The sequence below is a fragment of the Pongo pygmaeus genome, chromosome X (assembly GCF_028885625.2).
Source record: "Pongo pygmaeus isolate AG05252 chromosome X, NHGRI_mPonPyg2-v2.0_pri, whole genome shotgun sequence".
Lineage (NCBI taxonomy): Eukaryota > Metazoa > Chordata > Mammalia > Primates > Hominidae > Pongo > Pongo pygmaeus.
In genome coordinates, this window is record NC_072396.2 from 128,947,224 (window position 1) to 128,971,880 (window position 24,657).

General features: G+C 36.3%; 1 protein-coding gene across 2 annotated transcripts in view; it reads right to left on the reverse strand.

Annotated features, from left to right (window-relative positions):
• TENM1 (teneurin transmembrane protein 1) overlaps nt 1–24,657 on the reverse strand; it is a 498,370-nt gene that overhangs the window by 289,347 nt on the left and 184,366 nt on the right. For both annotated transcript variants that reach the window (XM_063659976.1, XM_054472526.2), the window contains exon 4: nt 10,375–10,527. In XM_063659976.1, coding sequence (XP_063516046.1) covers nt 10,375–10,527 — 153 coding nt within the window. The remainder of the gene's footprint in view (nt 1–10,374; nt 10,528–24,657) is intronic.

Below are 24,657 nucleotides of genomic sequence, written 5' to 3' on the forward strand. Positions count from 1 at the left end.
AAAAATGAAGTATTGATACATTGCTATATATTATATGATTCTATATGAAATGTAGAAATAGGCAAATCTATAGAGACAAACAGTAGATTAGTGGTTGCCAGGGGTTGCAAGGAGGTGGGGATATGGAGTGACAGCCAATGCGTATGAGGTTTCTTTCTGATGTGATGAAAATGTTCTAGAATTAAATATTGGTGATTGCTACGCAACTCCGAATAGGCTAAAGATCTCTGAATTGCGCACTTTAAATTAGTGCACAATTATATTATGCTATATAAACTATATCTCAATAAAGCTGTCACAAAAATACAGTTAGATAGTGTGAATTGGCATAGCATATACACAAAAACCATCATGTACTGTCACAAGAGTTTTGATGTATTTCCAAGTGGTTTTAGAATGTTACCTGCTACCTAGAAGCTGAACTATCCCCTGGCCAGTATTTTAGAATGTGTGATTGGTAGTACACATCAGGGATGCCCATTTTCTATATTTCATACAATGTTAGATACTGTTATATGTCAGTTATCATGATCACATCCTTCTTAACTTTGGATGGTGGCAGGATGGCTGATTATAGCTCAGTTAATCCAGTTCCCTCTCCTTTATTTTAGAATATAAGTCCCCAGAGGATAGAACATTCACATCTGTCTAAATTTTCGACAACTACTCATTGGGCATTTAATAAAAACAATTATATGATGAACTACCCATGACATAGTTGAGAGTAATGAGGGAATGGCATATCTAGTACTAGTCCTCCAGAAGACTTGCCATATTGCTATAGCCTTTGATTTCTACCTTTTAGGCATGCAGAAATCTTCAATTACATGAATTAAAACTTCTCACAGACAAAACTCATGTCAGAGAGTAATAATAATAATAACAGATGCTACCACACTTACTGTGTCCTCTTTTTCAGCTCCTATCTCTTATTTCTAAAATACCAAAATGCCTCTTTCATACTCAGTATGCCATCCAATTTGATGTCCCAGTTTATCTCTAAGGCTCCTCCCTCCTCTTCTCTCCTGCTTATGCTGGGACTTTGGTCTTTTTGCAACCTTCTTTCTTACTCATACTTGGTGTCTCCCTCTCTATTGGCTCCTCATTCTTTGTCTTCAAACAAACACAAGTCTCTCGCAGTGGCTCACGCCTGTAATCCCAGCACTTTGGGAAGCTGAGATGGGCGGATCACAAGGTCAGGAGTCTGAGACCAGCCTGGGCAATATGGTGAAACCCTGTCTCTACTAAAGATACAAAAAATTAGCCGGGCGTGGTGGTGCGTGCCTGTAATCCCAGCTACTCGGGTGGCTGAGGCAGGAGAATTGCTTGAACCCGGGAGGTGGAGGTTGCAGTGAGCCAAGATCGCGCCATTGCACTCCAGCCTGGGCGACAGGGCGAGACTTCATCTCAGAAAAAAAAAAAAAAAAAAAAAAAAAGTCTCTCTTCTTTTGAAAAATTTGTAAAAAAACGAATAACATGACCCAACTGCCCTTTTGTCTAATTATCATACTGTTTATCTCCTTCCTTTCCTTGCTGAACTGTTTCTATCAGCTGCACTATTGTTTCATTATCCACTTACTACCTAGGCTATTACCATCTGCATTTCCCCCTTACCATTCGGTTATTCCATTCTCCTAAAAATGTACTCCTCAAGATCACTAGGAGTGATTTTTCTTGTTTTCCAAGGTCTGGCGCAAACTACTTCTCCAGAAACAGTCATATTTTAATCTTCTTTCTTTTAAGCCTGTTAATCACCTAACCATCTTATTTTTATTTCTGTACAACAGTTTGTTGCATGTTGTTTGTATTGTATGTGTATGTATGCATGTTTCTTCCAGCTCTCCTATGTAATGGGAATCTGCTCAAGGGCAAGCACTATGTCTTCTGTTTTATTTGTTAGCTTTCCACAGTACTTGGTACAGTTAAAGTAGCAGCTTGGCTGATACAGGATTAAAAATTAGGAGCTTCTGTGTTTCTGAATACTAAGAATTTCATTTTTGTTCCCTTGTTATTAGTTTAATGGAGCATTTGAGGTGGTCCGGTATGGTTTCTCTTTCAACTTAACTTTTTAACTGTTATTCTTCCCTCTCCTAGAACCACGAAGAGAAGATGGTATCTGTGTATAGCTGTGGCTGACACTTTCAGTATAATTATAATGAAAATAGAAAATAACCATTAAAATGACTAAGGGAAAATGGAAGCTACAAGAAGAATACAGAAGTAAACGCAAGGACTCTTAATATTAGACATGTGTAGGCTAAAAAAGAATGTGTGATTATCATCTAGGAGATTACAAAAGTTACATGCAGGAAAAATGCAGATTTGTGCATTAAATTCTGGAACTGTAAAACTTCATAGTCAAAAGTAAACTTCAAGTAACTAGAATTACATTGGACTCCACAAAAAAGGCTAGTAAATGTTTAAACTTCCTTGAAAAGTAATACAGGTTCAAAGATATAAATGGATATTCAACAGAATTAATTATACACATGGCTGATAAACTTCTACAATGGACTACCTCCTCCACAAAACTAAAATGTTGTAAAAATGTTATGGGAAGATCCCTTAGCTTTGAAAGGACTAGTCCAGGAGGATAAACATGGCATTCTATAGCATACCACTTAGTGACCCTGTCAGATGCAGACTGTTAGACTAGAGGGACCACAAGACAGACCTATTTCTTATTGCATCACAGGAAAGGTGTGTATTAGTTTTTTTTTTTTTTAAGTAAAATGAGGATGAAAATGAAACAAGAATGAAACACTAAACATATATGACCAAGGACATTTAACGTGAATTTTTAATACAATAAATAAGTTTGTCTTTCAGCATAGGGAACCCTTTCCATAAATCTGTTTTAGAAGTCAAGTCTCCAGTATGCTTTAGGAAAGCTTTTGTTAAAACTGAAGTATATTGATAAAGTGATTTAATATAGTTGAAAACAAGCTGCAGCACTCTAGCTGGGCCCTCTGAAGCCTTATGTTAGGGAAACATCTATATAGCATTATAGGAAACATTTGCTGTAATTTGCCATCAATCTTTAAAAATAATACTGTTACGCTCCCAACAATGTTGTCTTTGTTAGTGCATTACTTCTATTTTATTCATGTGGTTTGTTGTGCTTACATGAATTATTCCCAATTCTACCTCAATATCTTGGGCCATAATATCCTTTAAATAAAAGATACTGAAACTATGGGTTGACTCAAAGGGCTGCTGAATATCCACATGTCCTATGAACCACTATTGCAGAACCACAGAACTATACTGCAGGACTGCATTGCATCTGAATGCACAATGATTACCTGGGTGGGGTTGGTGCAGTTTTTTAGTTTGGTACCACATAACGAATCTTTATCTGCTGACTGGGTCTGTGAAATAAATATCTGCCAAACCTTAAGTAAATTAAAATTTAACCTGTTATTTCAGGTCCACAATAGGCATTGTATAAAATGTTCCAAGGCATTTATGCCTCAGATAAAGCAAAAAAAAAAAAAAAAAAAAAAGCAAAACACACACACACACACAAACACACCTCTCTTCTGGATAGGTCCACAATGAAAAGTGGCTGTAAACGGTACATTTTGCACTGTCATTTAGTTTTCAATTCCCAAGAGTACTTGTGTTGTGTGTGTGTGTGTGTGTGTGTGTGTGTGTGTGTGTGTGTATCTTTTGCTTTGTGGAGGCGGGAGAATGCTCGCTGAAAGGAGATCTTAGATGTGAAATATAAGATTTGCCAAGTACTGTTAAGGAACAGTACAGTATTTGAACTGTATGCATTGAGATTTTTAATCAAGATAGCCGTTATTTAAACAAACTGGCTTTGAGAAAGGAATTTTTTTGAAAAATGAAAGAAAAAGCCCAAGGAAGGGTACTAACAGTAAGGAGAAACTGGATCACAATCTCAGCTCTGCCTTTAGTTATGTCTATTGCCTATTGTGCAAGGCAAGTCATGTAATTTTCTTGTGTTTTCTTTTTCAACTATAAAACATGGGTAACACGGCTGGGCGTGGTGGCTCACGCCTGTAATCCCAGCATTTTGGGAGGCCGAGGCGAGCAGATCACTGGAGGTTGGGAGTTCGAGACCAGCCTGACCAACATGGAAAAACCCTGTCTCCACTAAAAAAATTACAAAATTAGCCTGGCATGGTGGCACATGCCTCTAATCCTAGCTACTCGGGAGGCTGAGGCAGGAGAATCTCTTGAACCCGGGAGGCGGAAGTTGCGGTGAGCCGAGATTGTGCCATTGCACTCTTGGGCAACAAGAGCAAAACTCCGTCTCAAAAAAAAAAAAAAAAAAAGAAAGAAAAAGGAAAGAAAAGAAAGAAAGAAAAGGTAACAATAGCTGCCACAGAATAAAACTATTATGTGGATAAAAGACATTAAAGTATTTTACAATTGTAAATGCTAAGTGCAAGCTGTTAGTGTTATATACATGTCAAAACTCCAAACTTATAAGGTAGAAAACTGGGAATTAATTGTTTGAATTGCAACGGAATTCTCTGCAAGTACTTTAAATGGCAAATGTGGTTTTACAAACTTTATAGACCTACATTTCAACCTCTTTCCAGGAGTATATCCCTTTTGCAAAAATAGGTCCACTTTTACTTGTATTGGCTCATTATTCTTCCTTAACTGCAGAATTTGAACACTAACGCATAGTGTGTACAGCTAAAGGGATCTTACAGATAAGTTAGCCTTGTGTTTTGTCAAAGCCTTAGCAGCTGCTGAGAGAATAGAGGGCAAATAAAGCAGAGGAAGGGAACGGGAGTTTTGCCAGGAATCTGCCCCCTTCCCTCGCCGTATCTGGAGAAACTTGGCTTTTACCTGTTTTCTATTTAAATTTGTAATTTCTGGGTAAGATTTAATTTGTAAAAAGGTTTTCATTGCCTGCTAGCCCCGCCTCTTCTCTGCCCCTAGAAAGGGTTGAAAGCCAACTCCCTTATTTTTCAGATGAGAAACTGGAGCCTAGAGAGGTGAGGCTGTAGTCACTATTTGGTCTTGGCTAAAGCATCTTCACGAGAGGCTATAAATTGTGTCATATCAATCAGCTGTATTTTGTTTACATGGTCGTATATTCAGCAGACACTGACTAGAAAAATGTCATTTTTTTTCAACTTTGTGGAGATAGATCGTGCAGGATGAATTTAAAAGAAATGCCACTTTCCCCCAAGGCCAGGCTTTTGCAAAATTGTAATGGAGATAAAGGCTGCTTTTAGTATTCTTTAGTTCTCTCTTTCCCCACCCATCCTTCTTTGTTCCCAGTGTTCTATTTTGGCATCCAACCTGCAGGAATTCAGTATCCTCAACTAGCCAATAAATTTCATCTCCATTTATATTGCTACTGACAATACAAGACTTTACCTGAGCCCTAATGCTCCTGGAAAACAATTTTGCTTAAGAAATTCCCCAACCTTTTGTTTTCCGAAATTCTCCCACTTTTTTGTGTCCTGGGAAATGGCTTATGCAAAAAAACCGTGACAATGACAACAAACAAAAAAAAGCCCAAACACATACAAAACACCCTTCCCTAAATGACTTAAGATAAAACTCTCTATCCCTTCTTTCCCATAATTTCCCTAAGACTCACCTATAATTCCACCCCTGAAAAGACCAAACAGACTTTTCCCCTATTGCCTGAACCCACTGAAAGGCCATATACAGACCCTCCAATTTCCTGTTCTTTGTCTCATGAATAATTAGTTGAGATTAGAATTGTCTGCTTCCCTGAAACTAGCTAGAAACAGAGATACACATTTCCTGTTCAGCTAACTGATACTTCCCCTGATTGCAACACAATCCCACCAGTAAATCATCTCACATGTAACCCATCTACCCCTTCCTATGTAAGACCAAGACAAAACCTCCCTATTGCAATAGCCTGAATAAAATCAATTATTTTACTTGTTCAGTTTTTCTCTGTGATACTTCCTTATTGAAAACCTTTTCAGAAATGTATATATTTAGTTTATCTTATACTATTACAATAACAGGTGAAAAATATAAAACGTGAAACTCAGTACCTTCTCTCCTAGTCCCAGCTTTTTCTATGTGATTTCAACTTTTCTGGACCTAATTTTCTTAATTTCTAAATAAGGATATTGGATTTGATAATCTTTAAGATTTTAACATTCTAATTTATTGATAAATTACGTGGGGGTAGTTATTTTTAATTTTATTTATAGACATTATATAACTCAGGTCTAGGAATGAGTCTTTTATTTGTTCATATCCTCTGCTCTGTTTAAAGCAGTTGTTACACAATGTTACTGGTTAAATAGTTATAGGCCAGGCACAGTGGCTCACGTCTGTAATCCCAGCACTTTGGGAGGCCGAGGCAGGTGGATCACTTGAGGTCAGGAGTTTGAGACTAGCCTGGCCAACATGGTGAAACCCCATCTGTACTAAAAATACAAAAATTAGCCGGGTGTGGTGGTGGGCACCTGTAGTCCCAGCTACTCAGGAGGCTGAGGCAGGAGAATCACTTGAACCTGGGAGGCGGAGGTTGCAGTGAGCCGAGATTGCACCACTGTACTCCAACCTGGGTGACAGAGAGAGACTCCATCTCAAAAAAAAAAAAAAAATTATGACTAGTTTGTAGGACTCTAATGTAGTGAGGGACTATTTTGGTACAATACTTTCAATTTTATAAATATTTGATACTGACAACAAAGATTTTTCTGGTAGATTACAGTATGTGGTTGTGACTTATATCTGCTTATTGAAATTCTAGAGTGTTCGTAAATTTTTTAGCATACTAAATGTCTATAATCAAATACTCTTTTTCTTTCATTTGGATAACTAAGTGGTGAGAAAATTCTATTTTCTCATGAGAAGCAGATATATATATATATATATATATATATATATATATATGTAACAACTGTTAATGGGAAACCAATTCTAGTAGAATGATGTTTCTTTAAAAAGTGCCATTCATTGCCATTCTAACTGGTGTGAGATTGTATCTCACTGTAGTTTTGATTTGCATTTCTCTGATGGCCAGTGACGATGAGCATTTTTTCATGTGTCTGTTGGCTGCATAAATGTCTTCTTTTGAGAAGTGTCTGTTCATATCCTTCACCTACTTTTTGATGTATGTTTATTGCGGCACTATTCACAATAGCAAAGACTTGGAACCAACCCAAATGTCCATCAATGATAGACTGGATTAAGAAAATGTGGCACATATACACCATGGAATACTATGCGGCCATAAAAAAGGATGAGTTCATGTCCTTTGTAGGGACATGGATGAAGCGGGAAACCATCATTCTCAGCAAACTATCGCAAGGACAAAAAACCAAACACCGCATGTTCTCACTCATAGGTGGGAATTGAACAATGAGAACACTTGGACACAGGAAGGGGAACATCACACGCCGGGCCCTGTCATGGGGTGGGGGGAGCGGGAAGGGATACCATTAGGAGATATACCTAATGTAAATGACGAGTTAATGGGTGCAGCACACCAACATGGCACATGTATACATATGTAACAAACCTGCACGTTGTGCACATGTACCCTAGAACTTAAAGTATAATAAAAGAAAGTGCCATTCATCATTATCTTATGATGATAGTGATAACAGTTTAAAAATAATAGGTTTTAGATTGTTGAGTAGAGACCAAACTTTAAAGAGAGAAAACATTTCAGTCTCAAGAAGGTCATCATTCACTGCAAAGTTCATACTGGTTTGAAAGCAGGTTCTATAGCACCTAACGGAATGTCAATGAAGTTCAAAAACCGCAAGGCGATTTTCCAATCTTTTGGTCCAATAATAACTGCTGCTAAATTAAGCAATGTGTCAGACACTGTGCTATATGCTTTATATCAATTGTTTAATCAACTCCTTACTATGACCATATGAGACAGGTACTATTATCATCACCCTTATTTTACAGATGAGGGCACTGGCTGGGCGAGGTTGTGTCAATTACTTGAGGTTGGAGAGAGAATGATGGCACAGTTAGTATTTAAAGCCAGGTTTCTCTGACTCCAGAATCCAAGCTTTTAACCACAGTGCTATAATGCCCAATCTTCTAGGAGAGTAGAGAAAAAAATTTAGAAAGAATGGTCTGGTTGTCAGTTTCATATTTTAGTGCATACAGTATCAAGACAAGCTTCTACAGCCGTATTTATGGGATGTGTCTTATGTAGAAAATCATAAAAGGATACAACTGAACATTTGAAAATATCCTTCTACTGTATTACATCTTCTGCAAGGTTTGGATTAGTATACATATGGCATTAAAAAAAAGGAGCTATGTTTTTACTTGGTAAGTAATATGCAGTAAAGACCTAATATAGCAAAACCATAATGTGCAGTTATAGTTAAGGTTTTGTTCAGGCTTCCAGAAAAAGTCAGGTTAAGCTAGCAACTTGGTATATGAGGCATCAACCCATAATGATTTTTCTTAATAAAGTATTTAATTTAAGTCAGTTTGCTCTGTTTGTTGTTACAATTGAGCAGAAACTTAAAGCATTTTTCATTTATGAGACTTGTCACAACACATTAAAAATATAGGTGGGTAGAATTTCTCTAAAATCTATCATGAATAGACTCTGGGGCTTTGCTTTCATTGTGTAAAAAGTTTTTTGTGGTCTTCACAGATATTCCATATGAGGATTTTAGTACAGTATAGAAGTTAAGAGACTGGACTCTGGAATCAGACCACCACTTACTAGCTCTGTGACACTGGGCAAGTTACGTAACCTCTCTGTGCCTCTGTTTCTCATTTGGACAATGGGGACCATAATGTGACCTTCATGATATAATCCATGTAAAGCGTCTGGAACAATTCTTGACACATGGTAATTTTAAATTAATTTTAGCCATCATCATCAACTTACTTTATGGAAAGGAATCAAAAGAGGTGTGAATTAGAATATAAAATCAAATATACTATAATGACAACTATGTGATGACCTGCTGTCTTGCATGTTTCATTTTCCTCAGACAGATAAATTCTGATTTTTAGTGTGAATGGCAAGAAACCCTAGGCAGATAATACCAAATGATAGCTCTTGTACTTTCAGATATAAGGGGATAAAATAGCAGAAGAGAAGGTAAAAGAGAAAAAGCAGGTAAGGGAGATAAGGAAGAAAAATCCGAGCAGTAAGTGTGGCAGACTTTTTAATCTGCCACCTCTGATCCCTCTAGTCTCCTCAGCCACTCTCAGGAGTAACAGTGAAACTGCTGGGAGAGGTCACTCCAGGCTAGAAACAAGTATTTTGAAATGAGAACATACAGCAAACTGCATCATGAATTGAAAACTAGAGCAAACCATAATATTTTCCTGAACCCTAAGCATTAATTTTTACTGAAGCATGGATTAAAGTTACCTTTTCAAAAGCAAACAAAAACAAGAGGAAACAAAACGCACAAACAACCCCCCCCCCACCACGAAAGGAATTAAAAACACAAGGGAAGAGTAGTAACCCAAATAACTACTGTATTAAAAAATGATGTCTTAGTTGCAACTAATGAACCAAAATAAGACTGTGTTACCACCTGTATAAAATTGTAAGCTTCTTGGAGGGAAGGTTTTGGTCATTGATTCATTTATTTATGTTTGGTCTCCAAAAATTACTCAGGATATTGCTGGCTATATATATTATTCTCAATTTCTACTGTTTAAATTGACTTCCTGGAATTTTACATGGCTCAAGTCCCTCTGTACTGAATCCTATTTCAATAAAAATATAAATTTCCAGCTATTTTCACTGCTTGTATATTAAGACTAAGATCATTCAGTGTGAATAAGATGTTGGGAGTGCTGGTACTGTGACATTTATTATAAATAAGTCAGGTAGTTCAAGCTCATGTTGGTTAAACTTAACAGTTCAGGACTCAAAGTGATTTTTTTTCTTTCTCCCAACTAGGAAGAATTCACGTTCCCAAACTAGAAAAAAATCATGTTATCCAACTTTGACATAAACATTCACCTTTACATTAAGCAGAAAAAGCTTTTTCGTATTACAAACAGAAGAAATTTCCATATACCCTTTGTAAAATGTTATATATAAATGCTGGGCTTGGCCACAGAGAACTTAATCAAAATCCCACGTTGCTTCAGGGTAGTTATATGCGAAATGCAATTTCCATTGTATTGAAGCCTCCATTCTGTAAATATTTATCTATTTTCAAAATTGCCAACATATTTGAAAACTTTAATTGGTTTATACTCAAGGCACTAGAGACAAGGAAAATTTGCTTTCACAAGATATTTACATGCATTTATTCTGTTCACGTAGAGGACTTCTTTCAAGTGATCATGAAATTTAATGTGAAGTGAAACCATCCCAGCTACAGTTCTAATGACCAAATTAGAAGAAAAGTAATCAACAATCAATCATTTTGATCACTGTACCTTTTTTCTCTGATTTATCAGAAACTTTTCCTCCAATTGGAGAGTAAGTAGTGTCCATGGACTCGGTCCCCCTGTTCCCTTTGCTAACTCCATTTGCATACAGCTCTCCTTCAACTGGTTGCAACTGCCAAGTCAGGCCGAACAAATGCACTGCTGCAAGAGAACAAGCCATACATTAATTTATTCCAGACTCACTGAGAAAATCTCCAAGCCAGGTATCCCTTTGCACCTAAAAATGTTATGAACAGTTTTCTTTTAGTTAGGCCAAGTAACTGGGAGTTTATACCTATACATCATACATGTAGCTACTTACATGCTACGACACACATATAAGTGTTAACAGCTGTTAAAGTAGCTGTTGTTAACATTTTGAGGCTAAAGCTAGCCCAATGATAGGATTAGAAATTGGAATCAACTATAGTACAATTAGACTTAACTTCTCACTGCTGTGACCCTTTCCTTTTCCATTTCCCTTAGTCATGTAACACTAGTTTTCATATGGAAACTATTACAGAGTAATGGTGGACAGACTATCATGAGAACATGGAAGACCTTCTCTACGGCTTTAATTCAATTCAGTTCAGCAAATATTTCCTGAATGCCTAGTATGAATAAAGCCCTGTGATAGTTGCTGCAGGTGTTAAAATGTAGATGCTTATTAGGGTGGGATTTGGTAGTAATACCAGGATAAAATAATATTATGCTGAATGATTGACATAAGACAGGTTTAAACTGCTATCAGAAGATTAAAAAGTACCCAGTGTTGGTCACTGTGCAGGAAGATGGGCACTCTCATACACTCCTGATGAGAGTATAAGAATACAGTGACCTTTTTTGGAGGGCAATGTGGCACCATTTATTAAATGAACTTAAAATCTGATTTACTCTTTGAGCTAACAATTTAATTTCTGTGAATTAACTATGAATGTTGCCAAAGTACAATGCTGTCTATTGTAACATCTGAAAATAATATTAGAAAGTTATAATCAATCTAAATATTCATCAAGAGGGGATTAATCAAATAACTGATGAGATAGTAAATAATACAAGATCATGTGGCTGCTAAAAATCATGTTGCAGAAGACCATGCAATGGCATGGGAAATATTCATAAGGTATCAAATGAAAAATATTAGACTACTAACCATTATAAATAGTGTGATCTGAAGTGTGTGTGTTTGTGTATGTGTGCACATGTTCATGTCTGGAGAAAAAAGGTTTGGAAGAATATATAGCAAAATGTTAACAGCATGAGAAGCTTACAGAGAATTTTTATTTTTTTCTTTATGATTTCTGTGTTTTCCATATTTTTTTACAATGAACATGTGTAACATTTGCCATCTGTGAAAAAGAAAGCTTTTGGTTTAAAGGAACAGGAGGTTAAAATAGGTTGGGCTGATCAAGAATAATTTTTGAAGGAAGCGGAGTAGCTATAGACCTTGAAGGATGTGTAGGGCTTTGACAGGTGACAACAGTTGGTGGGGAGAAGGGGCAGGGCTGAACAAAATATGACTTTGTAAAGTACATGATGTATCTGAGGCAAAAGAAGTTGCTGGGGTTCACTGGAGCTTAGCTATGTGCTGGTGCTAGTGGAAGTTAACACCAGAAAGGAAGATTAGAGCCATATTGTGGAGGACACTGGCCACACTTACACATTTGGATTCAACTTATTAGGCAACGGAGAGGCATTTCTAATTTTTGAGAGGTTGAGTGATATGATCAGAATTTTTAGGAGGATTAATTTGATAATGGGGAACACTGAAGGTTTTTAGGCAAATAACTGATATAATAAAAACATCCTTTGCAGAAAGATAAATCCAGTAGTAGTATGGAGAAGAATGAATTGGAGACCTAAAGATTTGGCAAATAAATCAATTGGGATGGCATTGCAATAATTTAGGAAAGAAGTAATTAGTGCCCCAACTAGAGTAGTGTCACAGGAGTGTCTCAGTTATTTGCAGTGGGAATGCAAAGAAGGAGATTTCTTAAGGAGAAATTGCATAAATGGCATCTCAGGATTTGGCAACAAGTTCTCTCTCTCTCTCTCTCTCCCCCTCTCTCTCTCTTTCTCTGTCTCTGTGTGTGTTTGTATACACATTCATGCATTGTATATAGGTGTGCTGAGGTAGGGTGTAGAAAAAAGTGAGAGAAAGGAGGGAGGAATCCAAAATGGTTAAGGTTTTGAGTCTAACTGAAACAATGGTGGAACCATTAATAGAGTTAGAGAATTCTTTATTAGCCCAGCACTTGCTACAAATAGTTGCTACTGGATTTGTGTTTTGTTGATTGATGACTATTTGAATATGTGGCTTGAGACAGGATGAGAAGATGCAACGAATGCAATGAATTCAGCCTTTGGGGCTGTTGGGTTTCTGGGACTGATGGGCCCTCCAGATAGTGAATGCTAACTATAGGAGGTTTGAAGTTCTGGAGGATATTAGAGCTAGAAAAAGAATGAAAAGTCATATATGCACAGAGGCAATAGTTGAAGTTGTGAGAGTGAATGAAGTCACTGAAGGGAGAGAATGTTAGGAGAAAACAGTGCCTAGGGCAAAAAGCTGGAGAAACCTCTTGTTTGTTTTCTCACTGCATTTTTCAACATCAACCAAAACCTACCAAAAGGAAAAAAAAAAAAAAAAAAAAAAAAAATTGAATCTGTTCGTAAGCCATTTCATATTTCTCTTTGTGTTCCTAGGTGAACTGAAAGGGGCTAATTAGTATGTGTAACACTCATGTATAGTATTTGAGTTAGTGACCGAGAACAGAGAAGGATAGCCTATTTAAAAATCATTCATCCACTTTTAGTTGGAGCTAAAGAGATTTCTAACACCTACTTCCTAATTTATCCTTAAAACTTTTAAGCATTTAATTGGTTTCTACCCTTTTATTTGGATTAAGGCCAGTGCTGCCTGATGAATTTCTCTTGCAATTATTGGAAATAATTTTAACTCAAAGGATAGTGGTTCTGAGTAAGGTATGGTATGGCACATTAATAAAGCTATATTAGTGACATCTTTGAGATTTCCTTGCCAATGGACTCTAAGTTTAGTTTAACACACCTGTTCCAATTAGAGGTATTTTTCAGTTTTACAGAAAATTTGGTCTACTCTGCCTCCCAAATAATTTGAATATGATGGATAGTAGGAGCTATATTGAAAATGTGTTTCATTCCCTTGGTTCAATTACTTTTGTGAAATTAGATGGACCATATGTAACAAAAGGAATAGTAGTTCTCATTTAGAAGACTAAGGGGGCTATTTTATATACTTTAAGTTGAGCCAGTTTCCTGGCGGCACTTGAAAATGCGAGAAAATGCATGTGGTGAGATTCACTTCAAAATATATAAGGTAAGGATTAATTTTTCACCATCAAATGAAATGGACTTCTTCCAGCCAATCAAGACAGATAAAGAGATATGGGCACATTTAGTAGAACACTCTTTGAGAGCAGTGAAGCTTTGTAATTTTTCGAACTTACTATATCTTTCCCAGGGAACAAGCTGTTTGTAATATATATTTGTGTGAATATATAATGAAAGTTAATTATTTGCTACAGACCACAGAGAGGTATCATGGCAAGGCTACTGGCCTTTTATTTCTTCCAAACATAGGTACTGGCCAACCAAAATGGCCAGTTATAAACAACTAATACAGTCTAACCAGTACACATTGGCTGACGCTTTAGACAACAGTATAAAGACAGCTTCCTTAGTTTCTAGTGGATTCCCATCCAGATTTATGCTATGTGTTTAGAGCCACACTGTTTAGGTGAGTCTCCCAAACCCAAGAATAGACATTGTGAGCCAATTGGCTAGAATAAGGGTAAAATTAGTAATGAACAAACAGGGCAATATTAAGTCATATTCACATGTTGATTCAACAAATACTTTTTTGAGTGCCTACTTTATACCAGGCACTGTTTTTTTTTTTCTGAGTTTACAACAGCAAAAACATAAAAAAACCTCTACACTCCCAGAACTTATATGAGAGGGTAGTGGGTTAAGACAGGCAAATAAAAAATACATGATATAAAATATAAGATAGAATATAACGTTATGGGAACAAACCAAAAAACAAAAAACAACAAATAAACAAGATAACGTTGGGTAGTTATAAGTGCTATGAAGGTAAAAATAGGTAAGGGTGGTCAGAGAAGGCCTCTTGGAGGAGGTAACATTTGAACGAAGATTAGAATGAAGTGAAGCCATTGTGAATATCTAGTGGAAGAACCTTCCAGGCAGACAAAACAGAATTTATAGAAAGCCCTGAAGTGTTACATGAAGTGTGTGAGAAATACTAAAGAGCCCAGTGTGAGCTCAGTCAGAAAGGCAAAGAGTGGTAGGAACACTCATACACATAAGTCCTGGACCCATAATCTTGTTACCTCAGTATGCTAGCCAACTTTGCAAGCTGGTCACCAACAAATAAGAATTAGAAAGTAATAACCCTAAAATCTCACATACCAGAATATATACCTCCAAATGAGCACTGCTGGTTAAAGTAGATGTAATATAAGTACTATTGACTGTAAGCAAGGTCAAAGTTACTGTTCCCTAAGACATATATAAAATATATATATATACTCAATGAATGGAGATGGATGCTACCCAGATCTCTGAGGGAGTACCCGTCCTGTTATTTGCATTTCACTGAAATTCAATGGTTGGACAGAATGTTTATGTCTATTCAAATATTCCAGGAATGGTGTATTTTCAGCAGATTAAAAATGGCAGTCCCTAATGCTCTTTTAGCAAATGTTCACTGGTGTTGAGCCCTGTACATTTTACAATTATTCTCCTTCCTTTTCTATCCAATTGCAAAGAGCTGTGCTCTAAAATTATAAATTCATTACAAAGTTCAGGTAATGAGTGGATTATCTTGGCTCTCCTCAATTCCAAATTCAATCAAGCACCTTGGAACTCAAGGCAGGCTGACCCCATGTACAGAAGCTCTTCTTAACTTACACATTTCTGTAGCAACCTCCAAATCTCTCTGCAGTTTTCTCTCTGCATCCTGTTAGAATGTTGGACTTTGTTTCTCATAAATAAGACTGGTGGTCTCTAGCAACATTTATAATCAATAATCCTTCCCCATCCCACTCTTTCAAGAGGCACTCATTGACTCAAAGAAAAAAAAAAATCCCACAGGAATGTGTCAGAAGTAAATGTGGGAAATACATGCTGAATAACTTAGGCCTATGCTATCCAATATGGTAGCCACTCATCACATGTGTCTGTTGCACACTTGAAATGTGGCTAGTCAGAGTTGAAGACTTGATATAAAAGAAAAAATATAAAAGATCACATTAATATTTTTATATTATTTACACATTGAAATGATAATATTTTGGATATATCAGGTTAAATAAAATATTTATTTAAATTAATTTCACCTGTTTCTTCTTACTTTTTTAATATGGCTACTATAAAACTTTAAATTACATATATGGTTCACAATGTATTTCTGTTGAGCAGTGATGATCTTGGACTACCTACAACATTTCACAAAGAGATATGATGTTTCTCTTTTAGCACCCTATCATAGAATCTACCACACTATATTAAAGATATCTGTTTACATGTCTGTCTCATCATTATTAAGCACTCCAAAGGCAGCAACAATGCCTTCTGCATTTTTCTGTTCCTGGTACCTAACTCTGTGATTGGTAGTCAGGAAGTACTCTTCATTGCTGATAGGAGTGTAAAGTGGTAAAGTGGCTTTGGAAGACAATGTTGATATCTATCACTATTTAAATTGAGAATATTCCTTGACCAAGGAATTCTACTTCTAGGAGTCTGTACTAAAGAAATAATCACATGTGGGGCATAAAGGGGCATGTGCAAGGAAATTCACTATTGCATTGTTAATATATTGACTTTATTAATGTAGTTAAAAATTAGAACAACTAATATACCCATCTACGGAAGAGTGGTACACCCTTACTATGAAATCCTTTGTAAGAATTAAAAGGACTGATACTGAGAAATTATCAGATTGAAGGAAACTAAGGAGACATGATGACTAAATACAATATGGGGATCTAGAAAGAATCCTGTAACAGAAAAGACTGTGGAAAAACTGGAGAACTCTGAATTAAACTCTAAGTTTAATTAATAGCCTCATACCAATGTTAATGTCTTAGTTTTAGTAATTGTACTATGTGCAAGATGCTAATATTGGGAGAAGCTCAGTGACAGGAATACAGTGATTCTGTGCTATATTTGTAACTTTTCTGTAAGTCTAAAATTATTTCAAAATAAAAAGCCAAAAAGAGAGAGAAAATGGACTGATCAAGTGATATGCTGGAGCTGGCTTATACTGGTTTACAAAAGCCAACTGTGCACATCTCTTCCCAATTCCACCTCCAATGACTTTATATTGGCAGTTGAAATTGACCATGGTGGGTGTATTTACATCCTAGGAATTAGCAAATGTGGCAGATCAAGGCTTTTTGGGCCAGAGAGCTTGTTGTTAAACATTTATCAGCACATCACTGGATGATCTGTATGTACTGAAATGAAACAAGCTCTAAGATTTTACGAAAAATATTGTAGAACAATGCATATTCTATGATCTGGTTTAAGTAGAAAATATGTATTTATATATATCTATATTTTTTAAATGCGTAGAAAGAGACCTGAAAAATGAATACCAAACTATTGATGTTTAGAGTAGGGAGCTGTGAAAACCAAAAGGATACTTTGACATTTTCATAGTATTGTTAGAATCTTTTACAATGATAATGTATTCATGTATTATTATATAATTTTAAAATACCAGGTGCTCAACAAACCTTTGTTAAGCTGAATGGTTTCATTGTTTTATTCTATCTCTTTTATTGCTGTTTTCTGTCTAAAATTGGGCTTTTCAAAACATTTCAAAGCAGCAGAACCATTCAGCAATTAAATATGAACAGTTCCCAGATACATAAAACAGATAAAACAGAATTTGATTGAAAGGGATTGGCTGTCCAAAAGATCCAAATAATATAGTTTGAAATCTAGTGGCCTAAAAAATTATCTTCAAAATATCTGAATAAGGAAAATTTAGGTGTTGGGAAGAATTCCTTTTAGGTATTTAAATTTATTGAAATATCTTTATAGTGCTACTGTCAGGAGACAGGACCCCTTTTCATGTTATTATGTATCTTTTGGGGTTTTGTGTCCACTCTCTTACAGGTAATTTTTGAATACACCTAACAATAAATAGGGCTTTGATAATAAATATACAAGTTAACCTTGAAATTATAAGACTTTTAAGACAAATGTAACTTTGCTTTCAAGGAATTCATCTTGCACCTTAAAATGAAAAGATATTCAGCTAGGGGTGTTATATTTATTTGTTGCAAGAATTTTGGGGTATTATTTTCTAAATCTACCAAATAAACCTATTTAGAAAGTTTGAAATTTATCTTACAAATAAAGTCCTGACCATTATGGATCATGTCCTGCTTCACAGCATGCCAAGACAAAAGCATATAATATTTTCCAAGATACTTTGTTTTTCCTTTTTGTCAGCATTCTCTCCCTACTAGTTCCCTTCATGTTCCTTCAGGCTAGGGAATGCTACAGCTTTTGTACTTTACTTCCAAGGCTTGTCAAAACTACAGATCTGCTTGTATGTTGGACAGTTCCCTTCCTGAAATATATACGAAGTACATTACCCAGATGGTGACCCCTGATGACTTCAGGCTTTCAACTAACTCCCGTGGGAAGCAATTTCACCAGACCGATACTTCAGTGGCCATGATGTGAGACTAGATGCTTCTGCAATAAGGAATATCACTGCAAAAATAAATGCTACTTGAATTAAATGCAGTGACTGCCAACATTACAGAAACCAGGTTATCTTCCCATCTTAAAATAAATCCCATTTTTATTACATTAAACATCAAATTGGCATATGAGTGAACTATAGCCCTTTGATAAATTACCTTCAGATCTGAATTTTATCCTGATAATAACCATATTACATGCAGGATTGAAAACTATTAGTTTCCAGAGAAGCATTTTTCAAGAACTAAATTAAAGAAGTAATGCATGTTTATTTATGGTATCTACTATTGCCTCAGCAGTTTCATTCAACTTTTCTCTTTTTTTCCTAGGGCTATACATATACATTTTATACTAAAAATATTATTTGTGCTTGCACTACATCATGAACATAAATAAAGCATACTTAAATGTTTCTTTTCAAAGCAATTTAAATGTAGTCAATATGCTTTTGAGGTCTCTTTCAAACATTTTTGAAAACCCAAAAAGCTGTTGTGTCGTATATAGATAGAATTCCCTTTGAAAGAAAGAACTTCACTAATTAAAAGAAAAAAAAGAAAAGGCATTTTAACTTGAACTGTTTTACAAAACACATTTTGCAAGTCTGCCATGATGAAACATTAAAATTAAATGCCAATTAAGAAAAGATTGAGATAGTATAACAGAGCAATGAGGACACCTTTTTTGTTGCTCCACGTGTCTGAATCCTAACTTTTCCTCTCCTAAATGAAATGAATTATTCTCTATTGCAGCATGCTTTTTTTTTTGCCTTAGTATGGTGCTAGTTTTATCCAATATTCAGGATGGAAAAGATCCTATCAGAGTAATAAATCATTTTAATATCCCAGTTCTGTATTATATTATCTTAAAACTTTCATTTACTACATATTTTATATTTTCCATTCCAAGACTACAGCAATATTTATAAATAACATGTCTAGTTAGGTACCTTATCACAGGTTTAATATATGATCTCCATTTGCAGTTGCATAACGGGCCCATCTGTGTATGCCTTATCAGACAGACACAATTATTCAGTGGTTTCATCTCAAGTCAAAGCACCAATAAGTGCTCTCTATAACTCAAATCTTATTTATTTTTGTATTATTATTTGCTTTGTGGAGTCAGGAAGAATAAGCAGCATAATGATGGGATAAATTCAAAAAACAGTTTAATGAATAATATAGCAAAAATATAAATTTAGACACGAATCAGTACTTTTAATTCTTCTTTAAAATTTTATTTTTTTTTCTATTTTACTTCATTTTCTTCTCAACTAATTCTCCCTTTCTCTATGGTCCAAATCACTGCCAATCACTTCTTCATTACTGATGATGGGAGTTTCTTAGATTCCTAAATATTCTCCTACTCTCTTTCCTGTTTTGAGTACTTATTGGCAATAGTAACCAGGTTCTTTTAAAAAGACCCAAATAAAACTTGTGACTATAGAGAGTAAGAAATAGACATACACAGCTATCTCTTCCTCTTACCCATTTGACTTGTATATTATTTAAATTTTTAAAATAGAAATGTATTCATTGATTTATATCCACAACCTCTGGTAGCTGATACTTTGAAACTCACTTTTCTGAGTTAGCATCATGTAATCATAGCCATAAATACGCGGTATGTGTCCTTCTGCAAACTTTTAGATATTGGAATTTTTAAAACCCTGTCATTAACTTATTATTCACAGTTAACGTTAAGGAGCAGGGCTTATAAAAGGCTGGGAAGACAGGATACAATAGAGAAGATGGAAAACGATGAGTGGTGAAAAACTATGAAACCTTCTTATCTGTCTTATAAGATGTGAACAGATGAGGAGGTACAGAGAGTGAAGTGGTGATTATAAGGACCCAGTTTGTTCTGGGTTTTCTGAAGTGACACCATGACAGTGTTCTTCTGAAAGAGTCACCAATGTATTATTAAAATGGGTTGATTCATGATCTGGATCCTCAAGTCTTCTCCTTTCATGCAGTAATTATTTGTTGGCTGGCTCCTATGTATTAGACATTGTCCTAGTTGCTGAGGATACAACACTTACTGTTTGGTTGCAAAAAGAACTAGCCCTGTTGGGGATTTCACTCTGTGTAAAGGGAGGCAGTTGTCATATGGCATAATAAAGAGCAGGGACTCTGGAGCCAAGGTTTCTTGGTTCAAATCTCAACTCTGCTGCTAACTAGTGTGTGTAATAATCTTGGGTAAGTTATTCTCTGCCTCTCAGTATCTTCACCATAAAATGTGCACAATAACAACATCTGCATAAGGTTGTTGTGAACACTAAATGAGTCAGTATATGTAAAGTACCTAGAAAAAAACGCCTGGCACATACTAAATGCCCAATAAAGGTTAGCAATCATTATTAAGCCTGTTTAATTGATCCCTTTACAAAACCATCCTGGAAGTGGAGAAAGGCAGAAAGTCATTGACTCATTGAATTCTCTACTTTCCTACCCTAGGAGATGATTGTGTAGTTGTGATTCTCTGAAGAGAGTAATATAGAGGGACTCCGGTCTTTGACAGAACTTCAGCTGCCATCTTCACACAGCTGTAGAGTTAAAACAAAAATCTCACCTAATTTCCTGATTCCAAATCCTTGACTTAATATACAACAGACATTCATTTATGTTCCCATCCCCATCAACATCCCCCAAAGCTGCAAATTTCTTTAATTTCCTTTCCTCTATCATCAGGGCACTGGGGATCTGGAAGTTGTAGGTTCTGGGTTTTCTTGGTAAAAGGATTCCAGAAATTAGAGCATCCCTAAGATTTTAAAAGGTATCATCATTTCTTAGTAGAGTACACTTTTTATAAAGGTTAGCATAAAGCAGTTAGAGTCTCATTTTATGAATAATTGATAATTCTCACGTAGCTATATAGTATGAAATGGGTCCCAAGAAAACTTTCAGCTGAGTTACCCAGCACAGGTATGCAATCCTGGGTGATGGATTCTACTCTATCAAATTGATCTGCACAAGTAAGGGAATCTGTCTGCAACAATAAAATCATGCTATGTTAGAGCTCAAAAAGACCAGAGTAATCCAGTATAGTTTAGAAAGGAGGGGGCCAGTACATTTAAAGTGAAGAAGGCTGGAAAACACTACCTCAGCTGGGTTATCATCAATGATAGCATGTACATTATGGCACAGACACCTGATATGATGCAATGATAATGGCACCTCTGTGGTCTTCCTCTCCAAAAGCATACCACCAGTTTAAACATAAGCATGACATCAGCAAAACCCAAATTGAAGGACATTAAAAAAACAACCTGGCCAATGCTACTCAAATTGTCAATGTCATCTAGGTCAGAAAACTGTTACAGACCATGGGAAGATAGGAAAACATGACACGATGTAATATCCTATTTTGAATTGGATCCTGGAAAAGAATAACTGGTGACATCCAAATGAAGTGTCAAATGCAGTTAACAGTAATTATTGATGTTCATTTCCTAGTTGTGACAAATGTACCATGGTGATATAGGACATTGACAATAGAAGAAACTATGACGGCCTTTTGTACTATCTAAAAAAAAATAGGAGAAACTAAATGAGGAGTATATGGTAATTCTCTGTACTATCTTTGCAACTTTTCTGTAAGTCTAAAAGTGTTCTACAATTAAAAGGATATTTTGGAAAGAACACACCACACACAAGCCATTTGCCTCAATCTCCTCATTTTACAGAAGAGGAAAATAATACCTAGAGAAAGGAAATGCTTTGCACCTAGGACACAGAGAGCTGACACTAGGACCCTGTTTTTCTACCTCAGTCTTGTTTCACCCAACCACACTGATTCAGTCTTACTTAAGGCCAAGAGAATATATAATCCATTTCTTCTTTTCAATGACATTTAGTACTGAAGTAATTTGACTGGAATATCTGACTAATGAGGCCAATGTTATAGGTTACGTTTTTATTCCAACCAGTTACTTTTGCATAGGGAAAAATTCCACTATTTGTCATAGCCTGATTATTCAAGCTATTTTTTCCATCAATCTCAGGTAAGTACATAAGAGAGAAATGGGAACTCTGTAAAAACACTCCAATTCAAAATACATGTACATCGCAAAATCTTTTTATAATGACACTTAAATTTTATTGAATTACTGGGTCACATGTAGCTGAAGTAAAATACACTGTATATATTTTCTACTGGTTCTACAATCTTTTCTCTTGTTTACTTCAATCTTCTTAGCATTTTTGTCAAAACGGATCACTTTGTTGTCCTAAGCTTTGCTCACTATTTTTGAAAAAGATGCAAGTTTCTCTTTAAAGAAAAGGTAGGCAGTGGGAAGTTAACTCAATTTCATATCACCCCTGAAAAGGAGTCAAAATTCTTTCTTAATGTTTCCTGAAATGCTTTACCATGATATCAATAGATGTGGGAAAATAATATGGCAGTATTTTAGTTTCATTATTTTTGTATGGTTTGAAACTGTAATTTTGGATTTTAAACAATGTTAAAATATGCAGTTTATGTTAAAATCTTTAATATATAAAATTTCTTATAAATCAATAAATATCAACTGCACCTTTCAATGGAAACATGACAAAAGACATCAATAGGCAATTCACAAAAAAGAAATGCAAATTAACAGAGACAATTTAAAATATTCAACCACAGCAGTAATTTTAAAATGCAAATGAGAGGAGTGATGTCAACAATATGGCAGAATAGGCATTTCCAGTGCTTGCTCCCTCATGGAAACATCAATTTGAACAATCATTCAGGCTAAAAAATTCCTTCACAAGTGCTAAGGAATTCAGGTGAGAGATTACAGTATCTGGTGGAGCACAGACATAAAAAAAGATGCATTGAAGAGGGTAAGAAGAATAGTTTAGCATTACCAGCAATACTACTCTCCCAGGCTTACACAGCACAGTGTGGAGAGAAATACCTTCCATGTGGCAGAAGAGAGTGAAGTGAACACCTAACTTCACTGTAGAAGCCAGCACCATGCCCACCCCAGGGAACCCTGGTGCCAGGCTGGCACCCAATGACCAAGCTTACAGGCCTACCCTAGTGATAAGCAAGGCCTCAAGGCCTGAGACTCCAGGCTGGTCCACATAGACCCAAGCTCCAGGCCAACCACTAAACATGGCTGGTCCCTGTGGCTCCACGCTTTAGGCTAGCTCCAATGGACTCAGGCTCCCACCCCAGTATCAGGCTGGTTCCTATGGATCTGACCTTTAGTGAAGCCACTGCCAACCCAAGATCCAAACTCATCATAGCACAAGGATGGCCCTTATAGCCCTAAGCTGCATTCATTCTTCATGGCCCAAGGGTTTAGGCCTACTGTAGGGCCAGGCCATCTTCCATGGCCCCAGGTACCAGTCTGGCACTGGTGAACCTAAGCTCCAGGCTCAACCATCATTACTGACCCAGGAACCGGGGTGCCATTACTGACCCATGCACCAGGCTTACCAGCCCAAGGATTTCAGCAAAGCCAACCCAGAGACCTTCCCTGCTGGCCCACACAGAATCCCTGGACAAGCTGACAGGTGAAGAGCTTCTCCTGGTGAAGCCAGTCTTTAATGACTGGAGAAGGTGCCAATGCCACAAGGATCATGAATAATCAGGGAAACATGACATCACCAAAGGGAAAACAAAAAACAAAAAACAAAAACAACAACAACAACAATAAACAAAGCACCTGTAACCAAGCCTAAAAAAATGGATAGCTATAAAATGCCTGAAAAATAATTCAAAATAATTAACTTAAAGAAGCTCAGTGAACTACAAGTTCAGTGAGCTACAAGAGAACACAGATAGACAAGTGAATAAAATCAGAAAACAGCACATAAGAAATATGAGAAGCTCAACAAAGAAATAGAAGCCATAAAAAAAAATCCAGAGCTGAAAAACACAATGACTGAACTGAAAAATTCCATCAACAGCTTCAACAATAGTCAGTGAAGCAAAAGAATCAATGAGCTCAAAGATAGGTCATCTGAAATTACTCAGTAGGAGGAACAAAAGGAAGGACAAATGAAAAAGAGTGAAGAAAGCTTATGGTCTCTTCAAGCAAATCTGTTTTTTTTTTTTTTTTTTTTTGAGATAGAGTTTTGCTCTTGTTGCCCAGGCTGGAGTGCAATGGCATGATCTCGGCTCACCGCAACCTCTGCCTCCTGGGTTCAAGCAATTCTCCTGCCTCAGCCTCCTGAGTAGCTAGGATTACAGGGATGTGCCACCATGCCCGGCTAATTTTGTATTTTTAGTAGAGACAGAGTTTCTCCATGTTGGTCAGGCTAGTCTCGAACTCCCAACCTCAGGTGATCTGCCCGCCTCGGCCTCCCAAAGTACTGGGATTACAGGTGTAAGCCACCATGCCTGGCCTCAAGCAAACCTGTATACACATTATGGAAGTCCCGAAACCGCAAATAATGAGAAATGTGTGGAAAGATTATTTAAAGAAATAATGACTGAAAACTTCCCAAATCTGAAGAAGGAAATGAAAATCCAGATGCATGAAGCCCAAAGAACCCAAAATAGAAATAGATTGAACAT